The 24544-nt window shown below is 36.1% G+C and overlaps 2 protein-coding genes across 2 annotated transcripts in view; one reads left to right on the top strand and one right to left on the bottom strand.

Annotated features, from left to right (window-relative positions):
- Window positions 1-362: 362 nt before the first annotated feature.
- Window positions 363-7920, top strand: USP50 (ubiquitin specific peptidase 50). Its single transcript, XM_072402428.1, has 7 exons — window positions 363-604; window positions 2375-2563; window positions 3345-3540; window positions 4710-4922; window positions 5635-5777; window positions 6297-6429; window positions 7171-7920. Exons 1-7 carry the CDS (start codon window positions 555-557, stop codon window positions 7366-7368), a joined length of 1122 nt encoding a protein of 373 aa, XP_072258529.1. The 5' UTR covers window positions 363-554; the 3' UTR covers window positions 7369-7920.
- Window positions 7921-8018: 98 nt separating this feature from the next.
- The window catches only part of USP8 (ubiquitin specific peptidase 8), a 26244-nt gene continuing 9718 nt past the window's right edge, over window positions 8019-24544 (bottom strand). Inside the window, exons 8-19 of the mRNA XM_072399106.1 lie at window positions 23718-23862; window positions 20494-20759; window positions 19103-19519; window positions 18153-18230; window positions 17605-17679; window positions 17260-17513; window positions 16956-17168; window positions 16404-16614; window positions 13010-13243; window positions 12069-12211; window positions 11851-11980; window positions 8019-10982 (exon numbers count right to left, since the gene is read on the bottom strand). Of these exons, the coding sequence (XP_072255207.1) occupies window positions 10797-10982; window positions 11851-11980; window positions 12069-12211; window positions 13010-13243; window positions 16404-16614; window positions 16956-17168; window positions 17260-17513; window positions 17605-17679; window positions 18153-18230; window positions 19103-19519; window positions 20494-20759; window positions 23718-23862 (2352 nt within the window). The 3' untranslated portion in view covers window positions 8019-10796. The remainder of the gene's footprint in view (window positions 10983-11850; window positions 11981-12068; window positions 12212-13009; window positions 13244-16403; window positions 16615-16955; window positions 17169-17259; window positions 17514-17604; window positions 17680-18152; window positions 18231-19102; window positions 19520-20493; window positions 20760-23717; window positions 23863-24544) is intronic.

Raw genomic sequence — 24544 nt, forward strand, 5'->3', positions numbered from 1 at the left:
TGGGCTAGGAGTTGGCAATGCAGCAGCTGTCAGATTTCAGATCTTTAACCTCTCAAATGGATTTTCACTGATTCTTTGTTACCTAATTGGCTACAAAAGTGACACTGGCACACTTTTTTAAAAACAAGTATTCAAGACAAGTAGAATTTATGGATATTTGTAATTTTTTTATTAAAGACATTTTTGGAGTACACTTTCTCAGCACTAACAAATATAGTGGTCATTCCTGACTGTTAATTGCCAGGGAGAATCCTTATATTACATACAACCTGACACTACTAAAAGAAATCTTTATCACATCACTTGTCCCAGAGCTCCCCTATGGTGACTGATAGCCATACCTGTGCATATACCTGTGCATGCACCTGTGTTAGAGGTGCTGAGTCTGGCTGCCCCCGCAGTGCCTGTCCACTTTGTGCTTTTCAAGGGTTTTCTGGCAGTTAGGGCCCAGAAGGGCCATAACTAACAAACTATCACAGATGGTGTTGTAGCTGTGCACATACTCCAAAACTGACTTTAACGTAAATTGAGGAAAATCATAAAGCAACGTTTCAATGTCTGGAGGAGCTCTCACTTCCCCTAAAGGATCACTGCTAATGCATGTGTATGTATGCTGTACATATGATTTATAAGTTACAATTTTTAGGCTGCTATTAGGGCCTTTCACAATAACAGTAATTAATTATTGCTCTGAATTGATAATGAGTGTGAGTCATAGATAATCCTATAGCTGAATCTATACAAGTAAATTAGGAGCTATAGTCACTGACCATTTCATAGAAAATCAGTATTGTTTTCTGAAAGTGCTGGTTGCCTGGTTCTAGAGCTAATCACTGAAATTTATATTCTTACTGAAATATGGGGATAACAATACAGGCATTATTCTTACTTTTTCCTGCATACTTGTTTGAGGAAAGTGACCCAGAAAGTTTCTAAAGCATACAGATCCAGGCATCTAGCTTTATGGAGGTCAGTAATATGCAAACTGTTTTTTTTTTTTTTCCCTATTTGTGATAAAAAGAAAATTTTAAAATTTTCTTACATAAACCTAGTCATGATGGCTTATAGTTATTGTAAACTTATGAGAAGAGAAATATTGGAATGCATTTGCCAACTTTTAATTTTAACTCTGGGGTTCATAAGGTCCTCACCAGGACAGTAAGAGTCCCATGTAGGTCACAGTATAGGGGCCTGTAGTTTTTATTGCTTTAAGAGGGAATTGTATTACCATTGGAAAATAACTTACACCTGCAAGTCAGGAGATCAACTGCGATCATAGAGATCATATCCACGTCAGTAAATTTGAAATGGACTCATCAACTGATTCGCTCAACCTAAGCCCACATTGAAAATTTGATATAGTTTCTAAACTTTTTTTCACTCCTTCATTCAGCATTTTTAGCTGGAGTTTCATTTTAATCAATGTTTAAATTGAAATAAACTTATATTGCATGTGTTTTATATATTCCAGGAGTTTCTTGTAAGATTACAACTACATAATCAGAGTAGGTTTTAAGGCACAGTTTGTTTGCAAACAGGCAGATCATAGTTAAAATGTGTGCGTTACATTGTCTATTTGTACCATGTATATATGCTGATTGTCTAATTGTCTGCCTGCTGTGATTATTATTGGTATTTAAATCCATGGCTGTTTGTATCTATCAATATCTCTCAGTCTTGTTCCTAGTATATTATTCTAAAATAATCAATACTCTGCTTACAATCAATTTCAAAGGGTTTGCCTTGTTCATCTACACATGTATTAAATGTCTCAATGTTCTGCAATATACAGAATAGGGCACAATTTTCTATGTACGTTATCATTTATTTTAAAAGAGCCATTGGTATTTCTGTAGTTATTCTGATTCCCAGCCACTTGAGTCTTAACTGTAGGTTGTGAGCTGATAAAGTTTGCAGGCATTTTTTATGGGATGTCCATGCTAGTCCTTTTTTATTATTATTAATAAACAGTATTTATATAGTGCCAACATATTCCAAAGTACTGTAAATTAAAAGATAAAAGCATATAGCACCTAACAAAAACAATTCATATTCAGACTTCCTGTTCTGATTACTTGTTGTGCACTAAACTGAGCTGAGGAATTATGAGAATTTTCTTATATTAACCAGGAAATTATTCTGTCTACCTCTAGAGTTTCCCTGTTGGTCAGAGAAGTGATTTATCACATTACGGTGTTAATAGAGAGGCACAGTAAGAAGAAATAGGTGTAGCCAAGCTGTATCTTGTGATATTTGTATATAAATTCATCCCTGCATCTTCCAGTCATAGCTTGATGGGTCCCTTACTCTTTATGGAATTATTTTGTATATACATATTATATTGATATGCAATATTCTGTCCATTCTGTTTTAGTCAAAAAAAAAATGGGTCATCTGGTGGCTCTCCCAAGCATTCCCAACGCAAGCAGAAAAGAAAAGGAGTAACAGGACTGAACAATCTGGGGAACACATGCTATATTAACGCAGTCCTACAATGTCTAAGCTCTACCTCCCCGCTAGTAGAATACTTCTTTTCTTGGCAGTTTGAGAACTTGATTGCTAGGTAAATGGTGTTTATTTTATTATTAAGTGTAACCACAAACCTATTGAGAAAAAAAGGTTACCTTTTTTTTTTTGTTTTTTGTTTTTTTTTTATCATGTGACTGTTACATTGTTGGTATGTATTTTTGGTATTTATAATATGTTAATCTGTTACTGACATAGATTTTGATTAGTTTGTTTAGTCACTTAAACATCATTTGCCTAGAACAAATCAAAAGGTGACTTTATTCAACTTCAGTCAGCTTCACCAGAATCCCCAAATGAAGGTTACACACAACTTTTTTTTTCTATTGTCATGTGACTTTCAAACCAAAAATAGATACAAGGGTTGGCATGTTGTTCAAAACATTGAGAAAGGTAGCGATTAGTGTTGATGTTCGAATTCGGGTCGTCCCTATATTCGACCCGAATATGGCTGTTCGAATTCGGGTAGACCCGACCCGAAAAACACGGGGAGTTCTTGGCCAGACAACAATTTGTATGTGTCCCTATGTCTAGGAATTCCCAAGAGCAAGCAGGAAATGTTTTTACATAGTAGGCTGATGGTGGGCATGTGCATTCATTCTATGCAATCCTGCATGGCCAAACGTAGGGGGTCTGTCCATCCTTTGTGAGGAACACATATGGGGTGAAGAGAAATGACAAGCTGCATGATAGATATGAGTTTAAAACACGCAATCAATTTTTTGTTGGAGTTGAGCTTTAAGTGGTCTGCTGAACATAAGGGTAACATTAGAGAAGTTCCTGAACATCTGTTTTAATTTCTGTTTTGTTTTTTTCAGAGATCACAAGACATTTGTTAACGCCTTTGCTAAGCTTGTGACAGACTTATGGTTTGGTGAAGCTCAGTGTGTGAGCCCAAAAAGTTTTTTGTGTGCTTTGTGCACAGTTCACCCACCTTTCGGAAAGCAAAGTCAACAAGATGCACAAGAACTGCTGATTTACATTTTGGATGCTTTATATGAGGATCTTGCAGATGTAAGAACATTTACTGGGCATTATTAAAACTACTAAAGAATAACCACACCAATGTATTTTATACTTCATAGAATAACATGCTTTTTTAAGTGTCATTTATATATTCTATAGTATGACATTTAAAAACATCCAGGCTCTTTATTACAGAAGGGACATTCCATGCTTCTCTTGCCTGTTCACAATCTTTTGTATGTACGCTTACTTATCACTGACGGCTGACTTTTGCAAACGCAGCTTAGTGTACAATCCTGGAATTCCCAGGTGCCAGGAATGAATGACCTCCCATGCATGCGTCATGTTGGTTTGGCCAATTTAAATGGCTGAAGATCCAAACCCAGAAAAGGATGCAGGCCTCTGCAGAATGAGTCCTGCTTTTAAACAGAGGCTTTGCATGCCTTCCGTTTTAATGCATATGGAATGCATTTAGCTGATTTAACTTACCATTCATGTAAACACTGAGGTCTGATTTATTAAAGCTCCCCAAGGCTGTAGAGGATTTACTTTCATCAGTGAAGCTGGGTGACACACTAGCAAATCTGGAATGGCTAAGAAATCCATTCTAGGTTTGCTGGATCATCCAGCTTCACTTATGAAGGTACATCCTCTCCAGCCTTGTAGTAGTTTAATAAATCAGGCCTTGTGGGAGAACTCATCAGTGTCTGTATGGAGTTTGTTTAGAATCCTTGGTCCAGATTGTGCCATCCATTATTTTATTTTATGGGTTTCTAGCTACTTATACAATGGTGTACATGATGCTTGTAGGGAAAACAAAAAAGTAATGGAGTATAACATTTTTTTGGGAAAGTGATGTATTTCAAAGGGAACAATATCAGACTGTCATTTACCACTCTCAATCAAATCACATGGCTGTCCGGTATTGTAAGCTGTTTGCATCCAACTCCTGTACTGGATCCCAACAGTATATATCTGTACAACTAACAATGATCCAGCGGGGTTCCTTTGGAGCTTTATGAAAGATAAAGATAAAATATACACTAGGGGGATTATCCCCTTCAATCATTATCTCACTATCTTTAAGTCACACAAGTCCCCCTAGTGTGGTTGAATGTACGGAACAATAAACACTGCCCATATCCAAATATGAATATTTTCATTCTAAATATGACTGTTTATGGGTAATCCTTGACATTTTTTTTTTTCTATTTAAGACTATCAACAACAGGAAGTCATCTGAGATGGTGCAGGGTGCTATTATCAGGCATACCAGAAGAAATGCTTCCAATACTCCAATCACACGATTGTTTCAAGGAGTTCTTGGTCAGACAACAATTTGTATGGAGTGCGGAAGGAGAAGTCACAAGGATGAAATGTTTACTGTACTGTCACTTCCCATACCTTCTGGAAATGAAGCATCACTGATGGTATTATAAAAAGGTCTACTGTTACATAGTTTAAAATTACTTATCTTCTAAAAGTTTAGGGCTGCTAGCTACCTATTGCTAGTTTACAGCATACTTGAATAATACCTATTATTATTATTATTATTATTAATATAATTATTAATAAGAAAAAACAGGATTTATATAGCACCTACATATTAGACAGCGCTGTACATTAAATATGGGTTGCAAATGACAGACAAATACTGAGAGTGACACAGGAGGAGAGGACCCTAGCCATTATATAGAGAATATAGTAACTTACCATAGCAACTACAATAATTAACACTTGGAATATGGTGTTTAAAAAAAATAAGTTTGGACAGTTGAATATCTGATATTTAGTTGAATATCGGATCAACTACATCATGGAAAAGGGAAATATTTTGAAACATTGGGATTGGGAATTCAACTTTTTGGTCAAAACTCAACTATAACCTGTTAGGAGGAGGGGACACACACAGGTCCTATTAGTGTAATATGCTTGATAGAAGCATGACGCTGCCACAAATAGTTTTGTTTGCGGATATTTCTTTTCTTAGAATGTATTGGATTAATATTTTGTGGCAAATAGTTTTAGGTGACACGGCCCTCTATCTAGAATTATTGTTTCCCTATATTCTATGTCCAGTCACCACCTGCACTGGTTGACATCATTATGCAAAATGGATCTAAAGTGTATTCTTCTTTACAGCAATGTCTTCAGAGCTTCTTCCAACAAGTAATGCTAACCTGGACAGATAGGATATTCTGTTCCTATTGTAAAACAAAAGAAGATGCTGCAGTTGAAGTACAGATAAACAAACCACCAAAAATTCTAATTCTACATTTGAAGAGGTATTTATTATATTCGTTGGGATTTATTAACTCCAAACCCTGTTTTCTCTTGTCTGTTTTCGTTAGGTTACCCCATCTCCTTTCAGTAGGCAAATAAAACTAATAGGCACTGTAAACGCAGCACTATTTTGTTCTATGGAAAGAAAGGGATGAGCTTGAGAGTGAGGGGACAGCTGTGTCCTCCCCAACAGCAAACAATAGAAGCCATAGACAGTCTGGCACTTAGCAATCCAGCACAGCAGACTGATAAAAAAACAACAGATGTAACAGTGTTAGATTTTTACTCAAGATGATAAATAAAGAAAATCTATCATCTGCATCAGGCATTACACATTCAGTAGGCCTATCTGTGCCCATATATATGTGATCATTTCCCTACTTCCCAACAATCTAAATTATGACAATTGTATAGCTTATGGGCCCCATAACTACACCTCTGGTAAACTTGTACATATAAATTGGGCAATCATATAATGATTAGTCCTATATTTAGCAACTCGATGTCCATCTACTTCTCAGGTTTGAGTATCAAGGCCGAGCAAGAAGGAAGCTGCAAACCAATGTCATTTTCCCTTTGGTGAATCTAGACATGTCTCCATTTGTAACACTACATAATGTTCAACGGCCAGTGTACCATTTATATTCTGTTGTGGTAAGTACAAGTGTTTTTAGTACATTAATCAGTATGTTAGATGCCAAAATATTTGCATGCCATAAGGATTTTGTTATAGCCACCCACCCAGATCAATATATCTGCAAAGTACTGCCTAAAGGCTGCTATTGATGGGCATTTCTTCACCTTATGTGCTTTTTTTGCATTTTTATTTATGTGGGGATGCAAAACCTGACTGAAGCACATCAAATGCATGTCAAGTGCACTGCCAATCAATTCCAAATCAGCCTCTAAACTGATGCCAGAATGATCCATCCAAGTTCAAAACCTAGCAACACAGGCCCAAATGTTATGAATGTTCCATTTATTGGTGCCACATATAGGATCCTCCCAGAAATGTTACACAACACCCTGACCCAGCCATTGTGATGGCTGATTTGGAAACTGGACTAATTAGACCAGTGCTATTTTTCTAGTTTTGCCCACCCTGTCCAGCTGATGCTCAGTCCCCTATCTCTTCTATCTACCCTTTGACCTAAACTTGGATGGATCCTTAGCTCATTTGAAACATTTTTGCTAGATTACTGTACCGTGTAAAAACCTTGTGTATTTATGCTAGTAAATAGTATTATACAGCCATATTGCTTTGTCTTGTTAGCATTCTGACAATATGGCTGGAGGCGATGCAGCTAGGGCCTCAACACTGTTGTCTGACTATAGGCAGAACAAATAATTTTTTCGTGTGCAACATTTTATCAGATTTTTCCCATTTGTTTACAGAACCATTCTGGAGGGCTTGAGTGTGGCCATTACACTGCTTACTGCAAGCATCCTGGGACTAAAGAGTGGAATGCCTATGATGATGCCAGGCACTTTAGAATCACAGAAGATGATGTTCAGAGTCCATTAGCCTATATCTTGTTTTACACTTCCCAGGAATTCAGATTGCCAAATAAGACCTCATCCTCTACTTTCTAGTAGCAATAAACATGTAAATTTTAAGGCAGCAATTTTCTTCCTCTACGCATTTTAGCTGCATGCTGCCATTTTTCAGCTTTGTAAAGAAGGCGCCTGCATAACTTATGTACAGAGCCATTTTTTGAATGAGAACAAACTCGAAATGTTTAAATTTTTTAGCAACTGATATTGAATAAAAATGATTTGAATATTTTTTATATATCTGTTTGATGGTAAAAGCAGGGGTTTTATCCTGCACCCTAACAGTGGGATTATAAAAAAAAGGTTAGTTGAATAAAAGAGTAAAGCAGTCACAATGACAGAGCTCTCTTAATATCTCACAGGGTTCTGCAGATAACATACCAAAAGACACTGCAGACTCATTTACATGATCAGTATTATATAAAAAAAAAAAACAACTTAAAAATGGATCTTCAACTAAAATGGAAGGTGTTCTTGAGCTCACCTTTCCAAATCACATACTGAATGAAGGTAAAAAATGTAGCAGTTAAAGTCTTCCAGGCTGAAACCTTGGGTGAATAACTACCATTGTTACAAATAGAGTCCTATGGAACGCAGAAGAGGCAAAATCTTGTGAAAAGTGCTCTTGCACTGAACTTCTTTTTCAGCAATGCAGAAAGATTTAAAAAAACAAAAAAAAAACCAAAACATTTTGGTTAACAGGTATGTTTTTACCAACATGAAACGTATCCTCCATTTTAGTGCAGATGAGTTAATTACAGTGGTACACTCTTCATTATAAATAGTCATTAGTCCTTTGTGTTTTTATAAATCATCATGTGAACTAAAGCATGAATCTTTGTAAACATTAGCAAATATTTACCTGTAAAAAAACCCAACAAATTCCAAACAAACACTGAGAACCTTATTATTAAAATAAACACGCTCATTGTGAAATGTTTAAAGATTTTTTTGTGGGTTAAACAAATCTGTACCATTAGTGAATGAAATATTAGTTCTTTATTTCATTAAATGCATTTCTAGAGAAAATTAAGTGCATAAGTTTTAGCAATAAAAAAAAAAAAGAAATATATCATGTAGCATGAAATCATTGGAATGAAACAGTTCAATATATTTTAAAGTGCCCTGCAAAATTGAAATATCTTTCCTAGTTTATTCAGCCCATATAGGATCAAGACGAGGTCAGTAAGACTTAACTGTTTATAGTGGTGATATCAATATCCAGACTATTCTACCTCATTTACATATTTGCATTTTACCTATATACAAAAGAATTGTAAGTCTATCTAGAAGTGACAATGAACTCCAGAGATCTCCTGGTTCTGGTCCTGACTGTCTCCATGACTAATGAACAGTTAGTGTTCTTGCCCACTGTGGATGTTTATAATCTACCTTTTCATTCTTTGATATAAAGTAAATTACAAATTGAATAGAAAAAGTAGAAACCTCTCATAGCGATCATATTGTACAGTTCAGGGAACTCATGCCCAACTCAAAATTGGCTTTGAGTGGACACTATGAACACATCCTTCAATTATTTCCTTTTCAAGATACAGAGAAGGATGCTTTTCAACTAAATGGATGGCAAACACAAACACACAAAAAAAAAAAAAAAAAAATGATTTATGCTTTATTGAAATCAGGACATAACTAGAAGACTCAAAAGTAAAAATGGGCCCATAGAAACTAAATTACTGTATAGAAAAAAAATCTCAGACATGAAGTGCATAGAAGTTGAAAAAAAAATCTCCAAATAGTGAGGCAGTCCTCTCCAGAGGTCAGCAACTGGATCTGGTTAAGGTGTACTTGTCTGCTGCACATTGTAAAGTCCAAAGTTGTGACTACTAACAGATTGCAACTGCTTCTTGATCCAGGATAAGTTTGTAGCTGCTGATTGATTATTGGTTAGTTTTTGGATATGGTGCAGCATTTCAAATACTCGTTTATGTTGATCTTTTTTTTATGTTTAATAAGCATTTCTGAGTAATGGAAAAAAGGCGGCTGAGACAAGTAAATCTGTGCCCTGACTATGTGTACACCACCTTTTCAACCCTTGAAAAACAAATTTCAGGTCCTCAGTGAACTTGTTATAATTACTCAATTCACAGTATATTAGTGAGGTGGTCATTGTGAACAATACCTCAGTGGCAAGAATATTACTCTTACAGATAGCCAAAAAGTTCATTGGTGTCACTTAGACTAACCTGAGAGTCACAAAAAATTTCAAGGAACTCCTAGCAACCTTTAGAGGAACCCTGGTTGAGAAACACTGCTATAGTAATATAGCACAATGAGATCAAATGATAAAAGTACTTTAAAGCCAGTCCAGTCACCTCACCACTCTTCCTGATGAGTCACCAACAAAAAGCTTGTCATATCTTTTCTTTGCAATGTTATGCACACAAGGTTTCTTGTGTTATATGAAGTGCATGTAGGGTGCACAAGTAGGTTTCATCAGTTTTCATGAGCTGAATAAAGATTTGTGAAAAGGCTGGATATCCATTAACAAGCAGTGCATTGTAGTTTTAGGCTTATGGAGTGCATTACTAAAGTATTTGAATCATAGCAGGTTTATAAGATATGTCAAAAAAGTTTGTAAACCCATCTAGAGATCCAAGGGTAGCTGGCTGTGTATGTATATTCTAGCTACTGAAATACAGTCCACAAATCACTGCACAAACATGAACATTTACACGGGGCAAATGTGTATGCTTGTGTCTATCAAGAATGGGTGAAAAAAGCTGAATCTAGTGCTGACTCTTCAATGGCCTGCCAGTTGGTTCTATTAACTCAAGGTTTGGGCAGGAGCCCTTTGAAATGGATGGGTCAGGCCTTTAAAAAATCCCCAATCTAAACACAACGGTTATGTAAATGGTCATGATAGGGGTACCCTGGATGCTTCCACCGTGTGACAATGACAAGTACATTATATTTCTTAAGCTGCAGAAGTATATTTGCAGAGTACTGTGATTTTACTGCATTTCACAATTCTACACATATTCAAAGGACCAGGCATCCTAGGATAGTGAACACTATGTACGAGAGCTGTAGAGTAACACTTTTTATATACATAGATAGAATATCTAAGAAAAGGGAAAAACAGTAAAACAGTTATAGTTATAGTTATATACACAGCAATAATGTGCAAGTATGCTGTCCTTGATTCAAATACATTCCAATTTTGCTTAGACCACTTCTGTGTCACAGTAGAGAAGCATATGCAAAAGGCAGGAGAAGGCCAGTACAGAGATAAAAATGACGTATTCATGGTTAAATAAGTACATTTTCAAGGCAGTTCTATCTATTTCTTAAACCAATGAGGCTATATGATCATTTTCATAAATAAGATTCTTTCCTGTAATTACTATTCCTGCACTGGAATTCTCACTTTTGGACTGTGAAAATAACCATGTGGCCTTTAGCAATTATTGGTCACCCAATAAGGGAATTTCTTAGCAGACTGTCCTCTATGAAGTCAGCTCTGAAACTCGAAAATCCAATGATGTGTAGAATAGGATATATGCAGCAGAGGTCTTCACAGATGATACAGAGATGTCAGACACTTCGTGGTCATCAAATTTATACCACTTCTGTTTCAATGCATTTTTACAGTACGCTGTGTAGTGTCCGCCATCCAATCCTCCATAGTGATTCTGTGTAAAATAAAATGTTATGATGTCAAAAAAATGTCTGCTTAACAGATACACAGTTTATTCAGTATGTCTCCAAATTATTGAGGTTCAAAAAAGTTCATATGATTACTAATCAAAATAGCATGATAAATGCAAATTAGGGTCTAATGGGTAAGGCTGCAATATTATTTTTCTAATCAGGGCTATTTGCCAACATCACTGAAGTAGTACAGACTAGTTGCTGGACTGCAATTTGTTGCTTGATGCAAACCTTTATCCTTATCTATGACAATATACTGAACCCAGCAAAAGTTACCAAAATGGTAACAAACAATTCAGGCAGTTGGAAATTATAGACAACTGCAAGACATCACTGGTCTATATGCACGTCTTTAATATGACATAGGATATATGTAAAGATTTTTTATTAGATCCTTTAAAATAAAAATCAATGGAAAAGGCAGAATAATCTTTTTAGGAAGAGTTTGTCATTTTAGATGTACAAACATGTAGCATAGTGCTTTAGTGTAATGGGTATTGTGGCGAGCTGCTTGATTTTCTATCCAGATTAAGTCTGGAAAAAATGAGAGCATAAGAAATCAAGGCTGACAACAGTTTGAGTCAGTGGCTTGCTGTTTCTGGCAGAGTGAGGTACACTAGATACATAGTGTCAACTACTCCACCCAGATACAGAAAGTAACATATACATATACATGGCAAAATATTTGGCAACTTTACAAATGAAAATGGTTGCACAGTTTTACCACAGAAGATATTACATGCTCTGTACACATTCAATACAATGTGGCTTCAATATGAACAGAAGCAAAAACAATGTTGTTCTAAATCTAAAAATACCTAATTAGTTTGCCAAGCAACAGATACTTACGGATACTCCAAATAAATTGTACTTCTTAAATGTCTTGGGTCCTATAACATACTGTGACAGGTCAAGGTGTTCCAAAGGAAAATCCACATAGGTCTGAAGTTTTTGCTTCCACCTGCCCTCATAGGAAAATCTAGAGACACACCATTGAAAGTAAATAAGTGTATTACAGAATAATCTCCCCCTTACAAAAAAAACAAATTAGATGATGAGAGACTTACCGTTTTAAGTGCACCAGGAGGACGGGTGGGAGTTTCCAAATTTCTATTTTCTTTGTAGAATCTCTTCGAGTTTTACAATTGCTGCAGTAGACTCTATTATTATCTGTGAGTTTCTCTTCCTTGGAAAATGACTTAAGGCACTCCTGGAAAAAAAAGTATTATTACCAATTACTCTTAAGTGGTGATAAATTGTTCAAACTCTGCTCATTGCATTCAAGGAACTACAGCAACAACATGGTCAGCCAAAACACTGAAACCACTAACATGGAAAGTAACTAACATTGATTATCTTGTTGCAATGGAACCTATCAAGTGAAATAAGTTTCGCATCAAATGAACAGTGTGTTCATGAAGGTGATGTGTTAGAAGTAGGAAAAACGGAAGCTCAAGGATCTGTGCAATACAAACAACCACTATACAATTAAGCCAGAGCTCCAAATCGGCAGGTCCCATTGTGTATTCAATATATGCACTGGTTTGTACCTCCCTAAAGCAGTCTAAAAATAGTTAACTGGTGCCAGGGTCACAGAAAGAGAAATCATCCTGGCCAAGCCAATTAAGATGGGTCAAAATTAGGAACCTCAAAGAGCAGAAGATAGCGGCACTTGTGGCAGAATAGGGACAGGTGAGTGTATTTAAAAAATTGTGATCAGGCAGGTAAGGTTGCTTTAAGGCAGAAAGGACAGCCTTTGTGTCCTTTCTGCAATAATGGACCTGTCTGGAAATTTTTAATGTTAGTATTTAGATCAGTTTTAAAGGAAACAAAACCTACAAAAAATCTTTATAAATTTGATAACCTCACTGATCTGACTGAATACATTTTATTTGGAAGAGAAAAATAAATAGGTTTCAAGTTAGGTAAAGTGTAAAGTATGTTTTAGAGAAACAATAGGATACAAACAAAAAGAAAGGAATATAAATATATAGCATTTAGAAAGTACCTGAAGGGAACATTTGCTCGTTGGTAGTGGCAGTGACAAGTACATAAATGCTTCAAAGGTTCTGGATTTTTTATGGCATGTTAGACACTGGACAGTTGACTTAAACTGACCCTGGAAAAGTGCCACAATGATAGACTCATTAAGTTGCTTGTGTTTGATCCAAGCTGAATCCGCAGCCTGAGGATCACTTAAATGGTCGTTGTTTTCTTCCTTGTGTCTTTTACGGTTATCCGCCTGCAATTAAGATTTTTATCATTCCACAAGTTACCTTTTACATTGTTTTCTAGAAACAGAAGCACCATAAGAAAATGACAGGTGTGATTATATAGGAACATTCATGTGAAAACCGTTTAGCATCGCTGTACATTATAGCATTATAGCATCGTTCTCCTATTATAGACATCAGTGACAGTGATCTAGCACCTTTTTACCCTGAACACACCGAAGAGCTCTTACAAATGTAATGCCAATTATACACAAAAGCACAGTGATAAACTTTTTGGGGTACCTTGTAATGTCGGTTTCCTAAAGTTGAACTCTAGGCTAAACAATTATTGTCTAAATACAAAAGGTATGTGTATTCTTACTAGAACCTTTAGAGTCTTTTATATATCGGTGAATCTAACATTCAAACATTTTCTAGCACAGCATTAATCACTGAAAACACATGGATATGGAAAGTTCTCCACAAATGAATGTTTGACAAACGTCAAGATTTACTGCTTTAAAAAATAGAACCCTGTGTATGTCTTCCTTCTCCTGAGCACAAGCTTCTGGTCATTGCAGCTTTCTCTCTTTGTGCAGAGTAACAGGTCTTGAGTTCACCTCACCGCTTGTAGTTTTCTGCAGGCAGCCTGTATTGCTAAGCTCCATCCACAGCTTTGGCTACCTACATCAAACTGGATATTTCCTTGCTTCTTTATTAAGATTATAACAGAGTTTGTAAGGACATTTAGTGTACACAAAAAGTCAATAAATAATTTTTGTTCCCAGGGTTTAACTTATACAGATAACAACTGCTAGCTTTACATAAATTCTGAGTTTGTCAAAAAAGTTTTCCCCCAATGACAACCCAATTTGAATTTTACTACATCAGCACAGTACCAGATATACTCTTCTTACCTCACTTCTTACCCTACTTGAAAACTGGAGCACTTTCTTTATAATCTCATGAAAAACTAAACTTTTTTGATTCATTAATATAAAGAAGCAGAACTGCAGCCTATATTCAGCTACTGAGATTGTTCCTACAAAGATCCTGGATTATGTGTAGTGATACCATAGTAGAGCAATTTGCACCAAGTACTAATTCATGAGCATACGGGGATACCCCCTGACAATTGGACTGAATAAGGTACTTGCAAGCTATAAAACTGTATTACATGAACGTACAAAACCCAAAACCCTTTCCCTAACTCTACCTTTACTATCCCCTATGTTCTTTCCCTTTGTCTGTTGGTTCTACCCTCTCCCTTTTTCTGTTTTTATGCATAATGAGGATTATTTATACAGTTCATATTGCTCAGGATTGGCTTTTATTTATCCTGGAATCCTATGTTATTATGTCTGTTATGTTTGTTTAATAGCTTTGAAAATTGAAATAAAAAATAAAAAAAACCCTCTGGGTTCCTCCATCCCTATGTACTATGCTCTCAAATAGACCACAGAGAGCACAGATGCTATCTTAATTTGTTCCCAGTGGCATAAGAGAGCACATACTGTAATAAGCAGGACTCCACAGAGTTCTATCCACACTGCACCTGCTCTTTATGAACCAATCATAAATTCCAGATCGCATATCGCTGCAGACAACACTCTGTGACATAAGGAAAGCAGGGTCAAGTTCAGCAATTAAAGCTGAAGGAGTTTCGGTGCTAGAGTTAAAAAACATTTTTTTTTTTTATCAGTTGTGTCCTTCCTGGGGGACTGGAAAAAAAAAATGACAAAAAGTTTAAAACCTTACCAAACTCTATACAAAATGAAGAAAAAAAAAAAAAAAAAGCTTTGACTTTAATTCGTCACTCAATTCTAATGACACGTAAACCCAATCTGACAAAATTTTAGAATCCAGCAATCATTTTAAACACCTTCCTGAAACTAGTTTTACTTAGGTACTAGTAGCCTGACCATAGAGACAGGATGCTCCACTGTCCAAAAGTGAATGACCTTATTAGTCCTTGAAGTCCCCCTATAGGGTAGGGGTATTGACCTTGGGTTGCTTTTTTAAACCTCAATACGAATAAAAAAAAAAATGAAACTGTTTTAAGTATCCAGAACAGGGATTTTTGGTTAATGATGATGATGGCAGGTATAACGTACCTTCTACGGGTTCATCTGATATTTATGTGCCAATAGTTTGAGAAATTGGAGGGGTGCAGGTCGACTTTGCCTGTTGATATTTCTCCTTTAGAGTAAGGAGTTGAGTTTATCTTATTACACAAAACAGATATACAATGTGTAACCAAGACAAACACACACTAATTAATGGTAACACAATGGAGAGGATAGTCTAAAAAGCACAGCAAACAGCTTCACTCCTTCACAAAATATGAAAACACACCTATATTGTAAAACAAGACAAATGGGTTTTTTTAAACATACACCAATGACTTGGCTTACTTACTCTCTAAAGGGATCATCAATGGACACATAAAATGGAAAGTAGAAACAAAATTTAGGTTGTGCTGTTTAGGTAATATACAACTTGTTACCATAATATAAAATACTGGAGAACATATAGTGGTGGCGGGGAAAAAAACCTGGCTAGTTTCATGTTATAAGTTAGATAGTTAGAGTTAGAATAATCACAGCTGGAAAATGGTTGGTTACTCATCATTTCTTTAAATTATTATCAACCATCAAAACTACAGGAATCCACATGCAGTCTGAATAGTTCATGTTTAAAGCTAGGAAAAATAAATGACTGTATCACCAGATTGCTTTTGTCAGACAACTTCAGATTCTGCGAGCTGCAGATAAGGATTTTCTATGCATAAAGCTAGGCATACACTATGCAATTTTCCCACTGTGGTATTTTTTGAATGATATTACGTTTACACTATAAATCCATAATAGTTGACTATGAATCAAGAAAAAGGGCCATGCACATGTGTTGTGGGGCTCAGGTTCCCAAGCAGAGGTAATTATACCACAGAGTTGTTTTCAGAGCATTTATACTAAAAAGGGTTAAGTTATTGTACATGTCACGAGGAACATTAGATTGAATTCCTCACCCCAGGTGGGGTTTAGGAAACCACTGATAGCAGTACAATAATGAATACTATGGACAAACCCTGCTGCTGCAGTGCCAGAAAAGGAGCTGATCAAACAAAAATTAAAAACCCTTTTTTCCAAATGGAAGTAGTACACACAATTTAAATCGATAGCACATTACCTTATTGAGATCCTCATGCAGCCCATCCATTAGGAAGAGGAGCAACTCCTGAGAGTCTTGCTGGCTGTACCCAGCAAATTGATCATTAATCTTCCCAATCGTTACTTTGAAATCTCTAGGGCTTATATATTTGTATTGACCAGTCCATAGAGCTTTCATTACAATTCCAAATTCTTCCGCCACTTCACCTTTATGGCCCAGAAGATTAGATCTGTAAAATAACATTTCTTATTAAAATTACATTGAAGATCTAATACAAGCGAATTTGCAGTAAATTCGCATTTCAGTAAATATGCATTTCAATCATTATATGCCGACAGCGATCAATAACTGGAAAATATTTGAACAACCAGGAACACTGTTGCTATTTAAATAAACATTTCTCCTGCTTCTTTCCATTTACAAAAGGTTGTATGACACTATAGCCAAAAGGGCTTATGCATTCCTATTGTCACATGGTAAAGTACACATCACACATTCATTTTCTTATTCTTTCCTAGGTTTCATCATGCATTCATTTTTTATATACATACACTTTTTTGCATAAATTACCTATTTATGTCTGCTTGGTAATAGTTCTTGTGGAAGTACTCTGCTAAGTGTGGAGTGTTGCACAGACACTGTAATATGGAATTCATATAACAAGTATTTCCGAGATTCCGAAGGCCGGTGAGAGCTGGACCAGCACCTCCAAACACAGGATTCAAGCTGCGGATCTTAGATGCAGACAACTTTGTGATTTCAGTTTTAGTGTGAGTTGTTGGTCTAAAAGAAAAAAAAAACCATTATAACATTGTTCTTTATACAGATTTATAATAAAGAGAGAAAGACAGAGTGACAGATTTGTTTTTCTTACTTATTTTCACGGTTAATTAGAGGAGTTGGCTTCCTCTTCTCTTCATCCTTTATAGCCTGGGTTAAATCTGGTGAAGAGTAAGATCTTTTTAACTTAGTTTGCTCCTTTTCTATGTCTGTGTACACTTGAGGCTTGACTTTCTGAACTGGAGTGGTTGTAGAAGTAGATGTTGGAGCCATTTCAGGTGGATACATGTGAACAGTGTGAGTTGGAGAATGATAATACCGGTATGTGCCAGTCACAGGTTCAAGAAACTGCAAGGGATAACAAACTGGCATTAGCAACTAATGATACAAAACTATACCAGACATGTTCTTTGCATGCAAATAAACACAAAAGTGTTACCTTGACCCAACCTTCTGGCATTCCAGGTACAGTTCTTCCCATCTCTTCACTTCGAGCTCGCATCAATGGCTCCCTCTAAATTAAGATATTTGTAAATTAAAATAAAGGGTAACTTGCAGGGTTGGCTACTAGTTAATATTTTATTCATTGCTTAAAAATAGGTTTTCTTAAGTCTTCCACTTTATTATTATTATTATAATTATTAATAAACAGGATTTATATAGCGTCAACACTTTAGAAGTGAAGACACAAATTGCAGTAGTTGTTCTTATGTGCTACAGGAGAATGCCGCTGTTCAAATAGCGTGCCCATCCCCCTTCCTTCTTTTACACATTTTTATAAGTGAAAGAGGCAGCAAAGTGATAGGCCAGGAAAAATGAAGATTGATGACAGAGGAGAGCGGGGAACTTCCAAAATAAAGTTGGCGTTTTCCATGTTCAGAATGGTCAGCCATAGTGTTGACTGATAAGAGCTACTGCAGATATTTTTTTCACATTAACTAAACTGACAAATATAAATTAAAAAAATATGCTAAAAATAATACTCACTTTAGGCCTATCATCTTCATTTATTTCTTTTGTAATTACATCAGCTTTGTCATCGCGGATGTTCTTCTTTGCTTCAGTCTGTAAAGTTACATTGATTTTTCTGTTATTTAACAGCAGCATGATGTGCACAGAGAAAATTAACATCAAAATACATCAGTGTATACAATACTGGCAATATCTGACAGATTAAAGTACATTTCGGTAGAATACAGCCATCAAATTGAGCTAACCAGACAACTGGCATATCAATCCTCTGCCACCATCTCTGTACAATGTTCTGAAACTAGGAGTCCTTAAATTTAGAGAAGTTATCTACACTGTTTCAGGGTAATGTTCTAAAACCCTTTAAAAGTTAAACTTCAGAAAAACAGATTTGTTCTTCTGTTCCCCTAGTCCTAAGATGAAATATTGGAAAAACAGCAACCTTACAGGTAAAGCTATTTTTAATTAAAATGTATTTATGATCAACCCCTTATTATTTGCTTAGGTAACCCTTTTCATTCCTATTATTTTTTAGCATTTTTTTTTGTATTTTAAGTTGTTTGTCAGTGTTGCATAACACCACAACTAGTGGGTTTCTGGACTTTTCGGTGTCATTTTACCAGGACAAAATATAAAAAAAAATTACACTTTTTACTATTTCTAAATTACTTTTGTGTTTAATCTAGCACTGGTCAAATAGAAAAAAAAAAAGATCATTTTGATTTTATTTTTATTATATAGAGAAAAAAATAACTTTTTCACATGACAACATTGCCAGAACAAATCTTAGTTCTTCCACCCTCAAGTCTTACCTTTATTCAGTGATAGCTTTGCCATTACTAAACAGGCCCATAAGGTCTATAAGGGCTGTATGGATGTGAGTGATTAACTGCCAGGCATTCAAAAGCATAGCAGGGGAATGAATTCAACTTTCCTGCAGTATAAGTATAAGCAAGACACAATCTCACCTTCTTTAAAATGGGTGATAAGGTCACTTCTTTCTTCTGTTCACCAGAATCTTTTTGGTCTGCACCCAGACCTTTTACTTCCTTCCTGTCTTTCTCAGTCACACTCTGCTTCCTATTCTCTTGTTCAGGTTTCTTTTGAGGGGAATCCTGATCAGGCTCCCCAATAACACTTCTAGTTGTTTCTTTTTCATTTGATGCACCATCATCCCTTAGTTCTTCCACAGTCCTTTCCTTTTCTTTCTTTTCTGGAGTATTATTATCCACTTCTGCCTTGGAGGGTTTGGTGGTCAGTGCTGGCTTTGTGGAACGATCAGGAATAACTTTACCATTTATTGCAGTTTTAGTGTCTTTGACCTCAGGTTTCAGTTTTTTGGGACTTTCGTTAATCACCACTGAAGGTTTCTTTGTACGATCAAACTACATCACAGAAGAAAAACTATTAGGACAAGCAGTTATTTTCATAAAGGCAGTAAAATACATAAAATACAAGAATAAAATATATAGTTTTTCATGTTGCACCCATGCTTGCTAGGTAATGTGCAGATATCACAAAACTTTCTCCGACAATGCCTTTGTGATCTTTTTCTTAATTAGTTTGCTGTAATTTTTCTTCCTTCATTATCCACAGTTGGCATCTATCAGTTAAATTAATGATGAGCCTTAGATTACACAATTAAGGAAATCCTAGGGCAGTAGAGCATTTAGCTATGTTAACATGTATTATTTTATAGAAATCAACTCTCCAATGCCACCTCTAACTTTTTGATTGCCTAAAACTTTGTTGAAGGACAGCTTTCTGCTGCCTACAGCAGACTGGTGACAAATTCTCTTTGAGCCTAGTCTGGCACCAGAACAGAGCTTGACTAGGACTGCCTTTTAATGATAAAAGGCATTATTTGCATATTTATTGTATGTGTATATGTAGATTTGTTAATTTGCCGACAGGTTTTAGGGTGCTACCAAGTACTTTTAAAAAGGGCCAGCCAACATCGTCTTCCATTGACAAAAGAAAAAGTGTCCGTTATCTCCCCAGCGCCTTTTAGCTGGGCGCACCACCTGGCTCATTTCAGCAGCTACCTGGCTGTTTTTGGGTGGTTACTCATGAGTTGGGTCACAATTTAGGAGCTTCCACTGGCCTACAATTTATTCCCAGCCAGCTTAAAAAAATTTTTTGGTTGTGCACTGAGCGTTTACTGATTTAAAATGCAATATTTCTATTGGCAAATTAAAAAAAAATTTTCAGTGTTACTATGGTGCAATCTTACAACCTTTCCCAAAATTAAACAACACCTAACACTATGGCCTACCATATTGGTTCCCCAATCTTTTTTTTTTTTTTTTTTTTTTTTAAGTCTTGCAAAAGCATATTTAACAAGTCTTATAATGCTCACATGTGGTATAGGTTTTGCAGATTCCGATGGCTGGACTTGGGGGGCAGGCTCTGGCTTCTGTATTACAGCAACAGGTTCTTCAATTTTCTCCAATTTAGCTTTCATGTTTTCCTCTTTTGTGACACCAGGTACTTGGGTAACCTGAGGGACTTGTATAGATAAAGGTTCAACTTGGATGGAAGGTGAAGGCGCTCGATTAACTGGCATAGGTGGAGAAGGTGCTGGCAGAGGTGGAGGCTCTTCCAAAGAGGGGTAGCTGAAATTTACTACAAAAAAAGCAAAATAATACTTTAATATGAGTACAGGGTAACAGAGACAAACTGAATATCACATTCCATTAACATACTCACAGAACTAGCCATCCAAAGCAGCTCAGCTTACAGGCTAAATTCTCAGAATAGCAAGTTCTCTACTTTAATATACTCCTGTTTAACCTCCCTAGCGTCTAATTCTGTCCGTATTTCAATGCAAAAAGCGGTACAATTTTTTGCATGGAAATTTATTTTACATAGTAGGCCTATATTTCTTAGTCATAACTCATTGAAATATGTCCAATAGTTAAAAAATGTAATGATAAAAAAAATCTGTTAAACATAAAAAAATAGTTAAACATGTAATGTAAGTGTACAGAAGCATATATATTATAATTATTAATATTATATGAAAATTTCTTTGTATTGGACTCAAAACAGCTAATTTGTGTTGAATCCAATACAAAATTATTTGAATTTCCAGCTGATCCTCCCGTCCGCACCGGGAAACCCCGGAGATCGTCTCTGCATTAGGTGGCTGAAGATCCGAGGAGGAGGACGTGTCCCCAGGACCTGCAGGACAACGAGGGACACCGACGGAGCAAGGTAAGTGGGGTTTTATTATGTTTTTAGGTACCCTGAGTGTGACTCGGGAATACCTATTTTTGCATGGAAAATCCACCCCGAGTCACAATCGGGAATTTTGTTAATGTATTTGCCATGTAGCCATGAAGGAATGTAATATCCTGACCTGGTCAGCATTAGTTGTGCCAAAGTGCCACTGTCTACTTGGATATTCCTAGGACCTGCTTTTGGGTGAACTCTGAGGGAATTTTCAGGAAGTAGGCAGGCTAACAGAACATATACTTAAAGCAAAATATTATTACTATGACATTTGTGCACATCACTCCATGTTTTTTATGCCTGCAAAATTAAATGTACTGAAACATGATGCAAGTCATTTTTAGCTACTTTATTTCCTATGGATTAAAAGGAAAACATTCCCCCAATCGCTATAACCTCTCTTTCTGTAAAGGTATAGACCACAGAGAGTTATCGGTTTACACTTTTTTTTTTATACTGAATTTTACAAGAACTTCAGCTGTTTAGAAGTTTGGTTGGTTGACTAAATATTAGAATTGGGAAGATATGTTATCCAAATGCCTTTTACTATGAAGAAGTCATTGATGCTGGCAGGCATGTTTGAAGCAGCATTTCAGAACCTGCTGACCTTTTGCAGGTTAAGAGCAGAAAAACAGGGCAAGTGTTTACTAAAATTGCAAAACTGTACACTGCAGTTGAATTTGTTTTGCCACATTAATTAACCACCCGGGCGGTTAGCCGGACCTTGGTTCGGGGTAAGTAAACTTGCTACAATCGTTTACCCCGAACCAAGGTTGGGGTAGCTAAAAGTATAAACAAGCGTTATATTGCAATCCGATTGTCATACAACATTGTATGACAATCGGATTACAACTGAAAAAAAATTCTTACCCTGTCCCCGCAGCTCCTCCGGAGACGTCTTCTCTCTTCTTTCTTCATCCGGCGTGTGCAGTGACGATCTCCGGGGTTTCTCGGTGACGTCGCTGCATGCGTCGGTGCGGGCGAGAGGCGGAGCAGGAAATTCAAATAACTTTGCATTGAACTCAATACAAAAAAAGCTGTATTGAGTCCAATACAAAGAAATCTTTATATAATTATTGAGTAATTTGGTGAATTACAGCCTACAATCTAAAATAAAATTCCATGCAAAAAATGTAACACTTTTTGCCTGGAAGTACAGAAAGAATTAGAACACCCGGCCTTTGCGTACGCGTCCCTCGGCGATTTCTGATGATGTCAGTGCATACGCCCGTCGACGGGGATCGTAGCGGGAAATTCAAATATTTTGTATTGGATTCAATACAAAGTCCTGTATCCAATCCAATACAAAATAATACAAAATATATTTATGGGGTTTTGTCTATAGGTATGTGACGTTGTTTTAAAATTTACCACACTAGTAAGGTGTTTTAGAAAAATATTTTACTATACAATATACAGAATTATTGCATTTTCAGTATTTTTGATTTATGTATTCTTGATTAAGCTGATTTTTGTGTTTTTTATTTAATTTTATTAAAAGTAAATTTTTTTTTTTTTTTTTACATGATTGTGTGTTTCAAACTTTTTTTATATTCATAATATCTACTAGACCCTTGTTCGGACATATTTCTGTAAGTTACAGGTCTACAATTTAAATAAAAAAAATTCATGAAAAACTGTGTACTGCTTTTGGTACAGAAATCTAGACATCAGTGAAACGCCCAGGTGGTTAAAAGATCTTGTATGTCCTGAAAATGTTTAAGCCTAGTTGTGGTTGCTTGATGGTGGGTAGAAAGCTTTCCGGGTACATTTTAGTTCTCCTAAAACCAGCTAACCATCGGTGCATGCCACAGTAAACCTTCAAATCATACATTTACCAGTAAGGAATAATTTCAAAATAAATCATTAAATAAATATTTTTCTTAAATTTGATGGTATATCCTGCCGTTTTTAGTGCACTATTCTTTGCCGAGTCACTCTACCCGTAAAGAGAGATTTTTTGAAAATGCAACATGGGACTGAACAGTTTGAAGAAAAGTGGCACAGTGTTATTCAGGTTACAAAGGTGGAATCTAAGTGAATAAGAACATACAGCAAGTGGGTTCAGCATGGCAGGTAGAACCACTAATGATGAAGTTCAATATGACGAACTTAAAGTTCAATAAATCAAAAAGAACTGGACTTTAATCTGAGTTCTTTGTAATCCATAGACACCAAAGCAACAGGTGGTATACTCTTGAACCCTTATTTAAATGGGGGAGAGAGTTGAGCTGTGCTCATGAAAGATGTTTGCAGGTACTCAGGCAGGACATATAACGTGGATGTGTAATCTAAATACCAAGAACATGATTTCTTCAGGGAGGAGAAAAAAATAGTCTCTCAACTTACATGATAACAGTGTGTTTTCAGCTTGAGTTCGCCTGGGTACAGATACTTTCCCATTTGTTGTATACATTGGGTAACACAGCAGCCAATTCTCATACCCGCCATCCAAAATAAAAGGTTCACTTTTGAGAATAGTTTTAGTTTCCCACTAGAAGCAAAATAAAAGACTTTTTCAGATATTGCTTTGACATTTATTTAGATTTTATTACAGTTTGTTTTGTAATTTTTACAAGTAATTTGGAAGTCTAGAGACACACCACATAGATTTAAAAAAACAAAACAAAACAGTTGTCATCACTGCAGGGTAACAGCAAAAGGTAAGTACATGCCATAATCTTGCCATAATATGCTGTACATACTTGCCAGAAGCTCATCTCCAACAAGTTTGGTTCTCTTAAGGCTTAGTCTGCACGGACATGTGCTCATGCATTCCAACGGGCTAATTCACACCAGGACGTTTCCTTGAGGTACGTTTATGAGCTTTATCTTAAACATTGCTTGCAACAGTTAAAAAATTAAAACGCTGGGCTAAAGCTGGAAAACGCAGAAAAAACACCGCCATTGACTTCAATGGGACTTTTACCAGCGTTTTTATGCACTTAATACATAAACACATTAAAAACACTGGAAAACACGAAAAAACGCAGCATAGGCGTTTTCCAGCATTTTAAAAGCAAGCTAATAAAAGTGCTTAAAAACCCATATAAACGCAATAGGAACATTACCATATGTTTTTAAAAGCAGCCTTAAGGTGCGTACACACTTCCAATTTTTATCGTTCCAATCGAACGACGAACGATCGATTGGGCAAAAAATCGTTCGTAAAAAAG

Source organism: Pyxicephalus adspersus, chromosome 2 (assembly GCF_032062135.1).
Source record: "Pyxicephalus adspersus chromosome 2, UCB_Pads_2.0, whole genome shotgun sequence".
Lineage (NCBI taxonomy): Eukaryota > Metazoa > Chordata > Amphibia > Anura > Pyxicephalidae > Pyxicephalus > Pyxicephalus adspersus.

What these genes read in the sequence shown, in the direction of transcription:
- USP50 (XM_072402428.1), top strand. Translation starts at nt 555, where the DNA reads ATGTCTGGAGGAGCTCTCACTTCCCCTAAAGGATCACTGCTAATGCAT. An exon ending in TTTGAGAACTTGATTGCTAG is followed by an intron (nt 2,564 to 3,344) that starts GTAAATGGTGTT and finishes TGTTTTTTTCAG; the next exon opens with AGATCACAAGACATTTGTTA. An exon ending in GAAATGAAGCATCACTGATG is followed by an intron (nt 4,923 to 5,634) that starts GTATTATAAAAA and finishes TCTTCTTTACAG; the next exon opens with CAATGTCTTCAGAGCTTCTT.